Consider the following 18,034-nt stretch of genomic DNA (forward strand, 5'->3'; position numbering starts at 1 on the left):
AAATGGCCATTCTGCCAAACATTCAGTTGACGAACTGTCCATGGACGAGCATCCATGGGCTAAAAGTTCATCCACGGCCATCATCATGAAGGTGAAGACCCTTATTCCTACCAACAGATGGGGTGATGTAGAACACAGAAACAAGGGAAATCAAAGTGGTAATGTCGGACACCTGTCAACAGCATACCCTGTGAAATGGACCATAGAGTCACTTACCATTTAAGCTGCCTGAATCCAGTAACCTAACCATTTGCTTATATACATTTTTCTTTTATGAATGAGTTTCAGGCAAACAAGCCATGCAGTCAGTTCACTATAAGGTTAAAGGCAAAAAAGTGCTAAATCTTTCCATTTCCCTCAGCTCACATTCTCCGACTTTTTCAGCCACTAAAAGCCACACTCTTCATGGCAGACATCACTGCAGCGAATCTGGCAGTGGCCTTCGCTATACCGAAGGGAGTTCCATTCTCGAGCTTCCTGATGTCTCATCGTATGGCTGCCAAGGAATTGAGCAACGTCTTCATGAGTGAGTACAAAGAGAGACAGATAGAGAGATAAACAGATATTTGTTTTAATTAGTTTATTCCACCCAGGGTTAACCTAGTAACAGGACCATGAGGCCAAGTATTATGTACACAGGAACATGTGTCACGCAGGGCACGCTGTTTTGTCACATAGATATAATGGAGTTTACAATACAGGAGTTAGTATCTACGAAAGTATTACGTACTGAGGAACTCGTGTCTCGCAGGGCACGCTGTTTTGTTACATAGATGCACTGGAGTTTTCAATACAGGAGTTAGCATCCTCCAAAGTATTATGTATTATGTAGAGGAACTCATGTCTCGCAGGGAACGCTATTTTGTTATACAGGTATATTAGAGTTTACAATACAGGGGTTTGCATTCACTAAAATATTATGTGCAGAGGAACTCGTGTCGCGCATGGCACGCCGTTTTTTTATATAGATATATTGGAGTTTACAATATAGGAGTTATCTTCCACCAGAGTATTTTGTACAGTATAGAGTAACTCGTGTCTCGCAGGGCACGCTGTTTTGTTACAGGAGTTTGCATCCACCAAAGTGTGGAAATCACACGAGAATGGTATCTAAATGATTGTCTGTGAGTAGGTAACTACATATATCAGTAGGGACTGTCCCTGAGGCAGTAGGTCCCTGACTAAGGGACACTCGATACAGTAATGCTGAATGGTGAAGGTTGTTGGCGTTAGGACGGTCACATAGTTTGCAGGAGGAGAAGTGAGGCATGTCCTCTGCCTCAGAGACTTCAAATACAGGGGGATACCCTAGCTGAAGTCAAGCAGACATGACATTATGCCTGTGAACTATAAGGCCGTGTCTACGATACTTGGGAGGAGATAGATGGAAGTGGTCTTAGTGATGGATCGACACACTATGAGTCCGCGCAGCGTTCCTGCAACTGAGTGTAGGGAGAAGAGCAGCTGAGTGTATCTTCTTCTTAGAGCAGAGGAGGGAGAATGTAGGATCGTCAAGAAGAGGCAGTCCACAGGCATTTTTTACAATGAGGTCAGCAGTCTCATTGACTGCAATTCCAACATGTGAAGGAATCAACAAGAACTGTATGATGAGAGAATTTTCATGAGCTGAACCTAACTAACGAAATATGTTGAACTAACCAGTGGCATGTGGGTTTTGGAGACAAGATGGCTTGAAGGGCAGACTGAGAGTCACTGATAGCTGCACCATTCAGTCTTTGCTGAGAGAAGAGACTAACCACATGCAATAGTCCCCGTAGCTCGCAGTAGGTAGAGCTAGACAAGTCCGGTAGTCTACGACCAATCCAGGTTCCCTCCGGTGAGTCCAAATCGGGTACGTAAGTGGCACATACATCACTCCCGTCTGCTTGCAGGGAACCATTGATGTTGAGATGGTGCATGGCAGGAACTGAGGAAGACACTCTTGTGATGGTCTCCAAAGCTAGTTTTTTCTGGACAAGTGGTAGATCTGCCTTGGACGTAGGAGTAAAGCAGTCTTCAAGATGAGGAATCCTCCATGGAGGGGGGACCATGATCCAGTCTGTCACGGGAACATTAATATCAAGGCTTCATTGGATGGAACAAGCTGTATTAACATGAGTGTGGATGCTGGGTCGAAGTGAAGGTCGAGTTGCAACAGGGTCAAGTGAAGTTCTGATGACATGAGAATAATGAGGGGCAAGGTGGGGGGAATGAAGACATTTGATGCTGAAGTTAGAGATTTTCAACAAGGAGGGGAGGACTGAGTTCAGTTTGCATGTTCACTATTCTTGTGGAATGAGGACAGCCCAGGATGCAACTCAGTACTTTGTTTTGAAAAATTTCAGTGGGATCTATGGACGTCTTCAAGAGTTGATTGAGAGCAGGGGAAAGGTAATTGTCTTGTGAATACAATGTAGATAGTTCTGATCACAGGGATAGAGATTATGGCAGCATTGTTCGTGAGCCACTAGAGGGGAATTAAGTGCTATTGCAGCCATTCTAGGAGATCCCGGATGATGAGATGAACACGTTGTCTTACAAGTATGGTTAGGGTAATCCATACAGATGCACCCAGGTCAAGCTACTGCTTGCACAGGGGGATGACACTGTTTCCTACAGTGAATTCTGGATGCGTTCCTTGGTTGCAGAGAGAGAGAGAAGACTCTACTTTTTTCTGCGGTAAGGATGAGGCCACAAGTGGAAGATGACTGGTAGAATGACTGAAAGAAGCACTGAAGATCTTCTGGAGAGCTGGAGTGAATGTAGATATCATCAGTGTAACAGTTAGCAATGGTTCTGGCAATGTTGGGAAGAAGAGAGAGTAACCAGTGTATTAAAAAGAAACAGACTTAGGACACCACCTTGTGGGGTCCTGATTTCAAAGGCATTGGAGGAACTACACTTTCCCTTAAAAAAGAACATAGGAGGTTCTGTTATGGAGTTAACCTTGTATCCATCTCAAAATTTTCCTTGGACACCAGATTCCACCAGCAGATCGAGGATATCTCTGTCTGCAGCATCAAAGGCACTTTTAGGATCAGTGAATGCTACAACACTGGTGGGGCAGAGGAGGGTACCGAGTTCCATTAGATAGTGGTGTGTACTATTTTGTGGAAGAAAACCGTACAGTCTGGGTGAGAGTTTGTCCTCCATCCGAAACATGGGTAAGGAAGATGCGTTTGAACACCCTGGTGATGCAGAAAGTGAGGGAAATAGGTCTGAATTTGTCAGTACTAGGTTTTGGAATGGTCTCAATCGTGCTGGAGGTCCAGGCATTAGGTATATATCCTTTACGGAAGCAAAGATTGTAGAACTGTAGCAGGAGATTGCCAGGGACTTTCAGGAGTAGACGAAGAATAGGTAAGTGAAGTGATGCCATCATCCCCAGGGGCAGTTGCCTTACGCCTAATGAGAGCGTGTCGCACTTTGCCGTCAGTTATCAGCATGCCATTATCTTCATCTGCCTTCAGTAATGCGGCCATCATATGGAGAGTGCAGACATTTTACTGGGTGGACAGTGCATCTTAAATAAGTGTGCGAAGTTTGTAGGTTCGTGATTGCTCAGACCATGTATTAATAAGATCTTGCACGTACTTGGCCGGACTGTGGTGGAGAATAATGGAAGGATTTTTCCTCACAACCTTATTCATTAGATGGCACATGGATCCAACCCACGTCTGATGGTTGATGCTGTCTGTGAACTCCTACCAAGATTCAGTATGGATGCATTGCTGGAGAGCAGCTAGATCATCGCTTGATGCCCCATACTGATACAGACGGTGTTGGTTGCCACTGAAAAGAGAGACCATCTTCCACCACCTTCCTTTCTACATGGAGGATGCACTGATCAAGTGTCCAAGTATAAGCATCAGGGCGACATTTAATGTGTGGTCTTGTAACGTAGTGGCAGTAGAAGTCATGTGTGGAGTTTACCAGGGAGGAATATAAGTTGTCAGGTGACTGGAAGTCAAATGTGGGGAGGAGGCTGGAAATGTATGAGATGTTTGTAGGGCAGTACTTGGGAGGAATGGTAATGCAGGTTCGAACGTGAGGAGGGGAAGTTCCGGCAGGAAGGGAATAGTGGAGGCTGAGGGCGACGTGGTCCAAGAAGAGGATATGGATGGCTGAGCATCTGACGTGGGGTGGCATTAGCCTGGATGTTAAGATTGATCAGGAGTGCCTCCACAAGTGTTTATGGCACCACCAGTATCTCAGCGTGTGAGCTGGTAGCGATGGATATATTCAAGGAGAGAAAGCCCATTGCAATTTGGAGGAGAGAGGTCACCCAGAGCAGGATGTCGGGCATTAATGTCGCCCATGTAGATCATGCCACAAATTGTAGGAAGAGGGAGACCAGGGAGATTAATCCTTCCAGGGACAGAACAGACATCACGTAAGCAGATCCAACCATCGCCCACTGTGGCCTCAAAAAGCTGAAAGGCCATGTCATCATCTACAGAGCAATGGAGAAGTTTATGCTGTATGGAGGAATGTGTGTAACTAATGAGACCATTCCTGGTGAGGTGAACAATTGAAAAGCAGCCAGTAAGTGAGCGGGCCCTCTTCTCCAGGTAGAGGACGACCAACAAGAGCTTCTTAATAGTTCTGAGCTCAAGGAAATATGGGTTATTTGGAGACTGAGTGAAGGGATAAAGATATAACCTTAAAGGTTGAACAACCCAGGGAGATAGGTTTAACACCATAAATCCAATACCTACATTCCTCAAAATTAACATGATTAATTAGTTCTGAGCCCAGAGAAATATGGGTAATTTGGAAACTGAATGCGGGGATAAGATATAACCCTATAGGTTTAACAACCCAGGGAGATAGGTTTAATGCCATAAACCCAATCCCTACCCTCCTCAAAATTTAAGATAAGTAGATAACTACTGAGCTGGGGTAAATATGTGGTTGAAATTAATGGTTAATCTAGTACAGGAGAAATCAGGCAACATGTCTATTTCCTTGTTACAGAGATCCTTTAGTAGTAACGCCGGATGGGTAACGGGAGCCATAAATGATTGCAGACAAGCGTTAGATGAAACACCTCTGTCCAGGGAGAAATTAAATAGTCTCTTGGATATACTAAAGGACAGATGGATTAAGTATGAAGAAGGTTATGTAAATTTAGAAGCAGCCATTGTAAATGCTGATGATAAAGATCTCCTAGAGTCGGAGACTACCAAATTTGAAGGTAAATTAGAGGAATATTTAACATTAGTGAAGTTAGTTGTGTCAAAATTGGCCGAGACTGCCGCGGAAATACAAGTTGTGGAACAGCGGAGTAAAGCTGTCCTACCACAAATTACGCTTCCGGAGTTTGACGGGGATCATAATTGGAAATCCTTTTGGGATCAGTTTTAATACTTAGTTCATGATAGAACAGATCTCCCTAATGTGAGTAAACTCACATACCTGTTAGGGTAGGGAACGCCTTACAAGTTAATAAAGGAATTATCCATGGAAGAAAACAATTATGAGGTGGCACTGACTATCCTTAGACAGAATTACGAAGACAGGGAGCAGGTCATCACCCAGTTATTGAAGCCTCTAATTGAATTACCGAAACCTAAACATGATTTTGATTCCTTGCTTAAATTTCGGATTGCGATGAGTTGTAATTTAAAGGGTTCAGGTACTTACGAAGATAATAAAGCAGCAGATTGGGTGCTTTCTAGAATTGTGTCCTTTAAGCTTCTACCAACAACCAACGATGCCTTGTATGGTAGGTACCAAAAGGATAATTCCTGTGAGGAGATTGAAGAAGGCTTAATGCAACTCTGTAAACATTTTGCAAGGAACAGTAAAGCCTGCTGAGATTAAACAGAAGGCTGAAAAAAAAAAAAAAAAAAAAACACTAACCAACTGGTTGGGAAACCCAAGTCAGTGACGGCTAAGTCTGTACATGAGAGAGATAGGTACTTTTCTTAGTTCTTTAAAATATGAGGATAAACCATTGAAGACAAGGAAGGTGGTAGGAGTATTTCGAAGAGTTGATGAATATAGAAATATGACAGAGGGAAGGTTGGAAGAGTTGAAAGTAGTGAGTCAGGAAGCGGAAGAGATCAGCAGAGGGGAAGTGAGGAATGCCATGAAGAGGATGAAGGATGGCAAGGCAGTGGGCCCAGATGGTATACCAGTGGAAGCATGGAGGAGCTTAGGAGAGATGGCTGTGACGTGGTTTACCAGATTGTTTAACATAATCCTGGAGGGTGAGAGGATGCCGAAGGAGTGGAGAAAAAGTATTCAAGTTCCGATTTTCAAGAACAAGGGAGATGTGCAGTGCTGCAGCAATTACAGAGGTATAAAGCTGATCAGTCATGCAATGAAGATATGGGAAAGAGTGGTGGAAGCTAGACTGAGAAGAGAAGTAAGGATCTGCGAGGAGCAATTTGGTTTCATGCCAGGGAGAAGTACTATAGACCCCATATTTGCTTTGAGAATGGTGATGGAGAAGTACAGAGAAGGCCAGAAGGAGTTGCATTGTGTGTTTATAGACTTGGAGAAAGCTTATGATAGGGTACCGAGAGAGGATCTGTGGTGTATGAGGAGTGACAGAGAAGTACATGAGGGTGGTGGACTTATACGACAGTAGTGTAACAGCAGTGAGATGTGCAGTAGGAATGACTGAGGGTTTCAAGGTGGAGGTGGGATTACATCAAGGATCGACTGTGAGTCCCTTCTTGTTTGCAATGGTGATGGACAGATTGACAGATGAGATTAGACAGGAGCCTCCGTGGACAATGATGTTTGCGGACGACATTGCGATATGTACTGAGGGCCGGGAGGAAGCTGAGGCAGAGCTTGAGAGATGGAGATATGCACTGGAGAGAAGGGGAATGAAAGTAAGCAGAAGCAAGACTCAGTACATGTGTGTAAATAAGAGAGATGACATGGGAACCGTGAGGCTGCAAGGTGTAGAGGTGGCAAAGGTAGATGAATTCAAATAGTTGGGGTCAACTGTACAAAGTAACGGAGAGTGTGGTAGAGAGGTAAAGAAGAGAGTGCAGACGGGATGGAGTGGGTGGAGAAAGGTGACAGGAGTAATCTGTCACAGAAGGGTCTCTGCAGAAATGAAAGGGAAAGTTTATAAGACTGTAGTGAGGCCAGCCATGATGTACGAACTCAAGAGAGTACCACTGACAAAAAGACAGGAGGCACAGTTGGAGGTAGCAGAATTAAAGATGTTGCGTTTTTCACTATGAGTGACGAGGTTGGACAAAATTAGAAATGAACATATTAGAGGGACAGCACACGTAAGTCAGTTTGGGAACAAAGCTAGAGAGGCGAGACTGAGATGGTTTGGACATGTGCGGAGGAGGGATGAGGAGTATGTCGGGAGGAGGATGCTGGAAATGGAGTTACCAGGCAGGAGAAAGAGAGGAAGGCCAAAGAGAATGTTTATGGATGTAATGAAGGAGGACATGTGGGTGGTAGGTGTAAGAGAAGAAGATGCAGAAGACAGAGTAAGGTGATCCGCTGTAGCGACCCCTAAGGGGAGAGCCGAAAGAAGAAGTTCAAGAGTCCAGGAGGTAACCTTATTATGGGTCAGTTGCCTTTTCTAAAACAAGCTAAAGGATAGGCCAAACTAGTAGACTCAGTCTGTGTTACCTGCACACAGTCATTGATGGTGGCTAGAATAGGTGCAGAATTAGAACCTACTCAGATAAATGACTTCCTGGATGAAAAAATTGACCCTGTACACAAAGTATGGACCCAGACAGTATAGGAATACACTCTGAAGAATCAACCCCTGAAGATAAAAACAAACTTTGGATTTGTATAACCAGTCTGTGGAAAATAAGGATGGACGGTATTGGGTAGGAAACTAAACCATTCGGAGCTACTAACAAATTACGAAGCAGCTAAGGTTCAGTTAAATTCTCTTCTAAGAAAGTTGAGAGAGAAACCAGAACATCTAACCCTATATGATAATATTATAAAAGATCAATTGAAGAAAATATTTATAGAAGAGGTAGAATTCCCTGTTAACCACAAAGAAGGACATTATTTACTACATCATGCTGTAAGCAAGTATTCAGTAATTACTCTCATAAGGATAGTTTTCAGCTGTAGTAGTAATGCGTCTAAAAGAATCAGCCAGCTTGAACGAATGCCTATACTCTGGACCTACTGTACACTAGCAGAAAGGTCAAGGAATGTGATACTAAGATTTAGGGAGAAACCTTATGCTTATACAGCAGACATTAGTAAGGCTTTTCTCAGAATAGGATTGAGAGAGGAGGATAGGAAATTTTCAGAAATCCTTTTTCCTCAAGACTCTCAAAATGAGGACAGTCCACTGAAAACTTACTGTTTCTGATCAGTGCTCTTTGGCTCTTGTGCTAGTACTTTCCTACTTTGCAACACTTTAAAACATCATTTTGGAAATGCCAAATGACCAGAAATAGGGCAGGCTTTTTGCATAGATAATTTGCAAGGTGTTGCTGATACGGATTCGGAAGAATTGAAGGCTTATGAAGTAGCCAGTTCCGAATGTGGGAAGGCAAATTTGCCGTTACAGAGCTGGAATACAAATTCACCTCTTTTGAGGAACAATATACAAGAGGACTATCCAAATTCTGACATTCCCGAAATTCAAAATGTGTTAGGTCTTAGCTGGGATACAAGAACTGATGAAATAAGTTTGAAACCAATTAAGTTCTCTGATGTCACTCACACCAAGAGGTCCTTGTGAAGTCGGGTCTCCACATTATTTGACCCATTAGGATTGGTCAGCCCTATAGTTATTAATTAAAGGCAAATGTTTAGTGCAGGAGGCTTGGCGAGAAAAGTTAGACTGGGACACTGACTTAGGTGAGACATATGTGGAACAATGGGAATAGATTAGAAAGGAGTTCGAAACCACATCAAGTATAATGTATTCCCAGGAAAATAAGCAGTAATGAGAAGTCGCACTTACACGTATTTTGTGATGCTTCTCAAAAGGCATATGGAGCAGTAGCTTATTGCGCAACAGGAGAGGATAGTAAGATTATTATGTCCAAAGCCAGAGTTGTGCCAATTAAAGGAAGAACCCTACCTCAAGTGGAATTGGCTTTCATAGAAGTAGTAGCTAAATTGGCCACTACTAAATTAGTTGTTAAATTATTGAATAAGAAAGTGGGGTTTCAGAAGTTTGATCCCATGGAATACTGGCTGAAAAGGATACAAAGGAATTATTACGGAGAGATATATGACCTCTTAGGTCAAGGCACTGGGAACAAGAATAAGCTGATAAGAGATTTAGGCTTGTTCTTAGACGGAAAGGGTCTGATTAGATGCCAGGGCCGAATAATAAAGGCTGATTTGCCTTTCCAAACTAGACATTCCATATTATTACCCAAGAGCGATTATTTTTTACAGTTAATTGTAAAGGAAGCCCATGATTTGACTCTCCATGGAGGTGTGCCACAGACTTTGGCCCAAATCCGGGAAAGGTGTTGGATCACTAAGGGTAGACAGGTCATAAAGAAATATCTCAAAGGTTGCATTACATGTATGAGGTATAAACAACGACCATATGACTATCCAGGACCACCTGCCTTTCCAAGGGACAGGGTAAATGTAAGTCGGCCCTTCAAAGTAACTGGAGTTGATTACACAGGGGCTATAACTGTTACCGGTGAAGGAACTCGCCATAAGGTGTATATATGTCTGTTTATTTGCACCTACACAAGGGCAGTTCATCTAGAAATGGCAGAAGATTTAAGTTCAGAGACATTCCTGAACGTATTCGAAGATCCACAGCTAGAAGGTCTTGTCCTAATAAATTAATAAGCGACAAGGGAACCAATTTCGTTGGAGCAGCACCTCTGCATTTAAATATAACGAATGACCCAAAGGTTAAGTCGGCACTGGGAATCCGAAATTGTACCTGGCAGTTCGTAGTTCCAAGAACACCGTAGGAAAATGGATTCACGAATGATTGGTACTGTGAAGAATTGCTTTAGGAAAACCTTACAGAGAACTAAGATGCAAGAGAGGAGTTAAGAACAGTGATAACTGAAATTGAGGCTAGGATTAGTGATAGACCTTTAACCTATCTACATGACACTAGCGTTTCGATTGAGGCATTGACACCGGCTTATACGTTATGTGGCAGAAAGCTCCATCCAGTGCCTTATGTGGATATCCAGGAGGAAGTAAATTATCCTGCCATAGAAAATAATGAATTAGGACAACATCTGTGGGAGGAATATCAACGTCTGAAAAAGGTACTGGACACCTGGAATAGACACTGGAGCAGAGAATATCTTTTGAGCCTAAGAGAAAGATTCTATGGGGCTCAGGCTGCCAGCAACAAATCTGTTATAAACGTGGATGTGGTCTTAGTGAAAAAAAGAACAACCAAGATCCCAGTGGCCATTAGCTAAAGTGATCCCCATGCACCCAGATTCAGAGTGGGTGCTGAGACTTGTAAAAATAAAATGTAGGGGACATACCAACATAAAAACTATTGATAAACTGGTACCCCTTGAGTTAACGGCTACCATGGACACAGTGGATGGTGGAGACCAAATGGATCAAGATGCGCGACTTAGAAGGGCCGCAGCACAGGGTTCTCGAGACATATGGAGAGAACTCCTGGCTAAGGATCACATTACACGATACAGCGTAACATTTTTCGCCCGGCCCCAAAACTGTGGGAAATATTTTCATCCAGAGCGGTTGCGCTCTTTACCTTTTAAAACAGTCGTCCCTGGTTGAAAGAGGAAAATCTGGGGAACGTTAATAACTAATTCAACTGGTTTTATAACCCAGAGATTACTTTCTCTTCAATAATTCTTATTATTGATAAATTAAATGCTACTACATTTAACCGTTGTGGACAACTCTATTGTAAATACAATGAAATACTTAGGAATTTTCCATTGACCTATCGGCGCCTGTGTGATGAGTATGAAGTGTCCTAAGTGAATAATGAATGAGGGTTTAATACATATTTACATAAATAAAGGGAATATTTGACTTTAGTTTAATTAAAACTAAGATTAAATTAAGTTGGATTCACCTGGTATATATCATGAAGTAATGTAACCGTACTTTGTCTTGTAATTAATTAATAGTTGGCATCTGTACAATCCTATGAGGGAGAAGATGCCCGCCATGTTCACTGACTCACCCGTCGGCCCGAGTAGGAGTTCTGAGCCAGTCTTGCCGAGCCAGCGTCAGGTGAACGTGTCAGACTCTCTAGCTAATCGAAGCAACAAAACTTTTACTTAACCCCTTAACTGCAATGATATCTTTTCCATTTAACAACGAAATATGTTTTGTAGTAAAGGATATTGGAAAAAAGTACCAGGGAACGTCATCAGCCTGAAAGGTTTGCTAAGTAACGAAAGTTCCCTGTATGAAAATAAAAAGGTATACATTCTACAAAGAACTGTTTTGACTTTATCCTTATATATAAGATGGAAAAGGAAAGACGATAAGAAATATAGAATAAAAGTAACAGAGGAACGGGAGATGAATTTGAGAGGAAGAGGACGAGGAGGAGGACTGGCGCGCACACACACACACACACACACAGAACAACCCTTTTCCCTCTATAAGATTTTAATGACTGCACGTGTATAGAATCAAAATTCTTATACGGCATTGTTCGTATAAATAATTATACTGTATTGAGTAGGCGAAGCCAGTGACATTTCGTTATCCTACTTCTGTATTCGATCCCTCTAATTTTAATGAATTTAATGAAGGAAATAAATAAGGAAATTTACAAATATGGTTATGATACTGTAGTAACTTACCAGACATAACAAATGGCTTAATATGTTTAATAGTAACAGCGGCACAGCTGCGATGTGTTATTGCCAAGCTCCGAAATTCCTTGGCGCCAAAATTCAGCTGCAGTCGCGGGAGGAGGCGGGGCGGTTCTTTTCAAACTGATTTTGATCCAGCAATTTTAGTGCTTCCTTTGTCAAACAGAAATGAATTCAAAGTAAAAGTAAATAATACGATATTATTTCGTGGTAAGGCTCATTATTCTATCAGTAAGAAGAATAATTATCTCAGCCAATCAGCAACGAGTAGAGCTGGAAGTGGGCGGGGCATCAGAAGGAGGCGGGACACAAGAGAATCAGGCTAACACGAACAGTATAGTGTTAACATCATGACCAACAGCATGATCAAGTCTGCCTCCCATAATATTTGTGGGTTCTGACTCACTAAGAATATCACCGTCAACAGCTGCCAAGCACTGTACCTGACAAGTCGTCTTCTATAACAGTTTGTGTGAGTGTCCCCTAAAGCACAGCAGAGTGATTTAGGTCACCCATTAACACCATATGACCATACCGGTGCCCATCAGGCATATCACCAACATCAGAGATCATGGAGCATACTGTACATGTTACCTACTGTACATACAGGTGGTGCCCAAGAATTCATAATTTAGCAGCTTGATGCCAGGTAGGTGAGTCACTGTCCTCAATAATCACGTTGTAAGGAAGAGCTGTGGATGTACAGTACATCACCAGTTTACGGATGCTAAACAGAAGTCCCCAAAATTTGACTAAAGAAGGAGAAAAACTTACGTTGTCCTAATCACCACCGTCCCCTTCAAAGTAGTCTCCTTGGGCGTGCAGACATCGATCCCAGCACTTCTCCCACGATTGGAAAGCGTTCTGAGAGTCCTTGAGCATTAGCTTGTTCAGATCCTTCTGCGATTTTCTTCTGGATCTCTATAATGGTGTCAAATCTTAGTCCTTTCAGCTTGATCTTCATTTTCGGAAAGGGGGAAAAAAATCACAGGAGATCATATCTGGTGAATACTGGGGCTGGGGAACAACTGATATGTTTATAGATCCCAAAACTGCTGAACACCATGAGCTGTGTGTGCAGATACATTGTCATGGTGAAGCACCCATTTGTTTGTGCACCACTCGCCTTACGTCACCGGACAAAATGCTTTGTTCCATAGGATAGGCTAACAGTGGCACAAACATCGTTGATTGTCCTCCTGCGATCTTCGAAGATGGTTGCACAAACTTTGGCCACATTGTCAGGAGCTGAATTGGTGGAAGAGCAACCAGAACGTGCATCATCATCTGTTGACATTCGTCCATTTTTATAATGCTTAAATCAGTCTTCGAGTTGGGTAACCCCCAAAGCATTGTCACCATTTTTTTTTTTTTTTTTTTTTAACATTTTTGAGTTTCTGTCGCGTTCTTCCCGAGTTTCAGACAAAACATCATGCACGCACATTGCTCTTTCATATCCACCATTTTTATGAGACTGAGTCTTTCTATGAGTCTTTCTAGGAGTTCTTTAAAATCATTTGCCAATATAGACTCTAAAAAATGGGTACTAGGTTTGCAGTCTTCCACGCCTCTGGAACTTCTTCTGAACTACCCCTAAGCGCTGGGTGACAGGATATGCCCACGTGATTTAGGTGGACGGAAGCCACCTGGTGTTGGTGTTTGCAGCAAGTGCATTCCCGCCGAGGTTTGAACTGGCTCATGTTTGATTTCGCCACCAAAGGGTAGAGAGAGAGTCCCGCCAGTGCATGCAAGCATGCTTCAGTCTGTCCCGTGACTTTGCCAGGTGCAGAACGATGTTTTCTGAAACCTCTGCGCCTGATTCTGTTTCTACATTGTGCAAACCCCTTGCCTTATCCACCCCTGCCAAGCCTTTGCGCATATACAAGAGTGTATGTATATATATATATATATATATATATATATATATTTAATTTGTGTGTGTGTCTGACTCTGGGCATAGGCTACACAGCCTGCTTCCAAGGCCCAGTAATTCTGCTACATACCATACAACTCCACTTGTCACATGCTAGGAATTGGCTCAGTGATAGTGCCGTAGGGCATACCTTGGACACCACTGTGCCAAGTTTATCTAGTAGTGGAGAAGTTATCTCGTTGAGAGCGAAGCCACAGTTGGGGTCACATGCACACACACGAAGACATCCTGCTTCAAGCACTGAAAGATTACTCATCTTCTTCACGTCCTTGCTCATCGACACAACCTCCTGCAGACATGGGAATGCTTTCATTTGCAAGAAGAAGAGTTGGTGAGTAATATGGTCTTTAATTTGTTTCCATTACTTCTATACTCTCCCATGTATGAAGTTTTGAAGAAAGGCTGTTTTGGGAAATATGCCTGTAGGGAGAGGGAGGTTGTGTCATAATATGTCCGGCATCCAGGGGTTAAAAATAATTACATAATGTTATAAGCAGTCGACATGATTCTGCCTTGTTTTTCCTTATAATTTTTGCATATATACTTTGTGCAGACCTGATGGTTTTTGAGGCTTTAACTTATTAATTTCTTTCAGTACTTCCTCATTACTAATGGTTATTTTACCAAGAATATTGTTGGTAAATAGTTATTGCTTAATGTATCAGGTCTAGATTTTCATTTGTAAATACTGATTTTAAACAATTATTTAGGATAGGGCACACTTCTTTATCTCCACTGGTAATGTTACCTGATTCTGCTGTACGAGGTCCTATCCTACCCTTATTTTTCGTGCAATATAGTTGCTAAAAACACTTGTGGTTTCTTTAGACTCTCAACCAACCTTAATTTCATAACCATGCTTTGCTTTCCGTATCTCCCCCTTTCTTGTTCAAAATCGAGTACTGGTTACGTAAGTGTTCCTAGCCCCTTTTTAATCTTCTACATATTCCTTTCCTTTGGCCTATGAGAGATTCTAATTTGTTGTTTAATCATCTCGGTTCTGAATTATTCGTCCTAATCGTTTTTGAAGGGAAATATCTATCCTGACCTCTGTGTATTATATTTACTAAATAATAATATTTTTCAGTGATCGAATGGCTGCATGGACCTGAGTTAATCTCCAATACCTGAATATAATCCCACTGTCCTGCCCTTCGCCTATGACATGAGTTTTCCCTGTGACCTGACACACACTCCCACCCATTTTCTGTTCCACACCTTTGAACTGAGCTTCCCCAGTGACCTGACTCTCCCTAAAATAACCAGTCTGCTCATGCATTACGGTTCTGAAATAATCTCAATCCACCAAAATCTCCTAGATGAAAATTGGGAACAGTCAAGCTGTTTTCAGTAGAATAGACATCCCAAATGATTTTAAACTTCATTTCTTCATGATTGCTACTACCTGAGTCGTCCACTAACTTCTGTATCACCAATGGCTTTTTCTCTTTAGATAAAACCAAATCTATATATAATTACCTTCAGTGAGCTCCATGATGTACTGATAGAGGAAATTATCCGGTACTACCTCCAGAAATTCTTCTAACTCTGCATCCCCTGTGTCTGATTTTGTCAATTTATCCTTGACAGGTTTAGATCCCCTACAATAATTGCTAAGCTGGACTGTGGCACTTTCCTAATTTCCTCTCAAAGGTATTTACTGTCTCTTCTAATTAATCTGGAAGATCTGTAAATAGCTCCTAAGACTATTTTCTCCCTGTTATTACCCATTTTAATCCAGACACTTTCTGTGTCCATTTGTACTTTAATATTGGTTTTATTCTAACAGTTTAATGAATCCTTTACATTAAGAGCTACCCCGCCCCTTTTTTCCCGGATGGTTTGACAAAAAAATGTTACAATGCTTTAACTGATAGTCTGCTAAGAATTCTTTAGTGTTTGTATTCGTCCAAGTTTCACTAATAACGACAACGTCTGTTTTCTCTGTACAAATTAAAGCCCTTAGTTCATGCATTTTATTACATAAACTCCTGCTGTTTGTCTAGTACATTTCAGACTATTGCAACTATGCCTCAACACTGGAATTCACTTTTTTAAAGAAATGTTTTTGTTAACAACTGGGAAATTGTTTACTGAATTAAATAATATCTTTTCAATCGTTTGTCTCTCCTTTACCATCGCCTGCTTATTTTGAGGTGTCTGATGGTTAAATTTTTCTGTTTAAATTTGCACGTTTCGATGTATCTATCCAAACCTGATGATATTGATCATGGAGTGCAGTTGGTACAAATTCCTGTACATTCAACTGTCAACCTCGAAAATAAATCTTTAGCTCTAATCTATCGTTCTAGCTAAAACAATAATTCCCTGTCTACTGAGATGAGTTCTGTCCCAATTATAATTGCACTCTGTCTATAAAACCGGTCCTAGCTGTCCATGAAAGGTATTGCATTAACTTGCAATACCTTTCAAGACGGTAATCTAATATACTATAGCACTAGCTGTGTGTGTGTGTGTGTGTGTGTGTGTGTGTGTGTGTGTGTGTGTTTTGGGCAGCCGAAACTGCACATTCAAATCGTACCAAAACTGGCACAAAAATCGCAAAAAAATCGCTAATGTAAAAAAAACTTGGTCCCATCACGATTGAAAAACTTTTACTATGTTTAATGAGCGATCACATTTTGATAAAAAAAAGCTGCCCCCGGAGCCCGGCATAGGATCTCCGTAGAATTTTTTGCCCAGAGGTAGAACTAAAATAAACTGTAGCAGTAGCCGTGTGTCTGTGTGTGTACTTTAGACTTGCGTTCGGACAACTTGGGTTCCATTCCCGAAGCTGCAGATAACACGATCAATTGGTTAGCTGCAAAAAATCCACAACGTTACACTAGAACAGCATATAAATGCGAGAGCCCTCTGCAGGAGTGAGTGCTAGCGGCCCGAAGGGCCCACGAGCACTTGTTAAAACCTATTGCCCCGCTCAGCCATTCCCTCCCAACCTCCCTCCTGGGCAAAACGCCAAGTGCTACAGAGGTCCCTCCCCTCACCCTAACCTTATCCAACGTATCCTTGTACTGTTGCCAAAGTGCCTTACTCCTAAGCCTCCCAGTATCATTGCCTCCTACACTGAGGCAGACAATGGGGATGTCTCCACTATCCTTCACAATATATTCAGTTTTTCCTAACACATTACTCACGCTGGCCCCTGGAAGACACACACGTTTACTGTGTGGAGTGTAAATTGCACTATTTAGGTACCTGACTTGTGAGTCTTCAACAATAACAAAATTTTTCATACCTTTCTTAATCATCTCAGCATTCCTACGGGAGGTATTCTTACCCTCCTAAACCTCTACTCCCCTTTTTGCCTCCCCTTTACATTTGTCACATAACGTACTGAATGCATTTGTGGTTTTTATTTATGTTTGTTTCTTAAGGGTGAACTTAGCTACACCCTTATGAACGAGTGTCCAACCTTCAACCGTTTTTCTTTCTCTCCTCCAACATCTCCAACAATTCCCTTATTTGTGATTTCCCTGCCTGAGACCTGTACCTCCCATTTTAATTTCAGAAGCTCATCCTTTAACTCAAGGTAGTCCTTCTCAAAACTTGCAGTGAAGACACAACTCTCAATACAGGAAGCCATCACTCACAAAGAAATCACATTAGGGGCAAGACAAATTCACAAATATATTTCATTCACAAAAATATTTCACACACCAAATAACACAAGGGAATACAAAATTAAACAAAAATTGCACTAGCTTACAGGACTCCTAATGCTCTGAACACTAAAACACTCTCTCGAACACTTTTGCCTTACTATGTCACAGCTCATAGCACACAACATTAGCTCACAAAAGTAGGAACCTAATCTCCTCAGGTCAGGGATAGACCAACAACCATCAGTAGCGACCTCTGAAGGAGATTGGAAAGAATGTTTGGAAGAGTTGACAGCATTTGACTTATCAAAGTGCAAACTGCAATAGGATAAATTCAAGTATTATTATTATTATTATTATTTTTAAGAACATGTTAATATGATAATCGATGAGTACTTCTATATCACTGGAGATAACGGATATACGAGTATTATTATTGGCAAACGTTTCCAGTCAAACTGAGCAAAACATTTTTCATCAACAGGGTTATAAACACATGAAACATGTTGTCTAGGAGTGTGGTAGACAGCAGTACAGTAATAACCTTTAGAAGTTGTTTAGAAAAGTGTGTAGTTGAATCCCCAACTTAGCACATTCATGTCTGAATAATATGAAACACTAAAAGTTGTTTTCCTCTCTTTCAGATCATGGAGAATGCAGCATCAACATTAGAGTTTAAGCTTATCGCTACTTCTCCCACGCAGATTAAG

The 18,034-nt window shown here is 41.7% G+C and overlaps 1 protein-coding gene across 1 annotated transcript in view; it reads left to right on the forward strand.

Moving 5' to 3' along the window:
* Positions 1 to 395: 395 nt before the first annotated feature.
* The window catches only part of LOC145404907 (phenoloxidase 3-like), a 30,464-nt gene continuing 12,825 nt past the window's right edge, over positions 396 to 18,034 (forward strand). Inside the window, exon 1 of the mRNA XM_080276411.1 lies at positions 396 to 526. Within this exon, the coding sequence (XP_080132537.1) occupies positions 406 to 526 (121 nt within the window). The 5' untranslated portion in view covers positions 396 to 405. The remainder of the gene's footprint in view (positions 527 to 18,034) is intronic.

Source organism: Coenobita brevimanus, chromosome 65 (assembly GCF_032717465.1).
Source record: "Coenobita brevimanus isolate Jiangsu-jjx chromosome 65, ASM3271746v2, whole genome shotgun sequence".
NCBI classification, from domain to species: domain Eukaryota; kingdom Metazoa; phylum Arthropoda; class Malacostraca; order Decapoda; family Coenobitidae; genus Coenobita; species Coenobita brevimanus.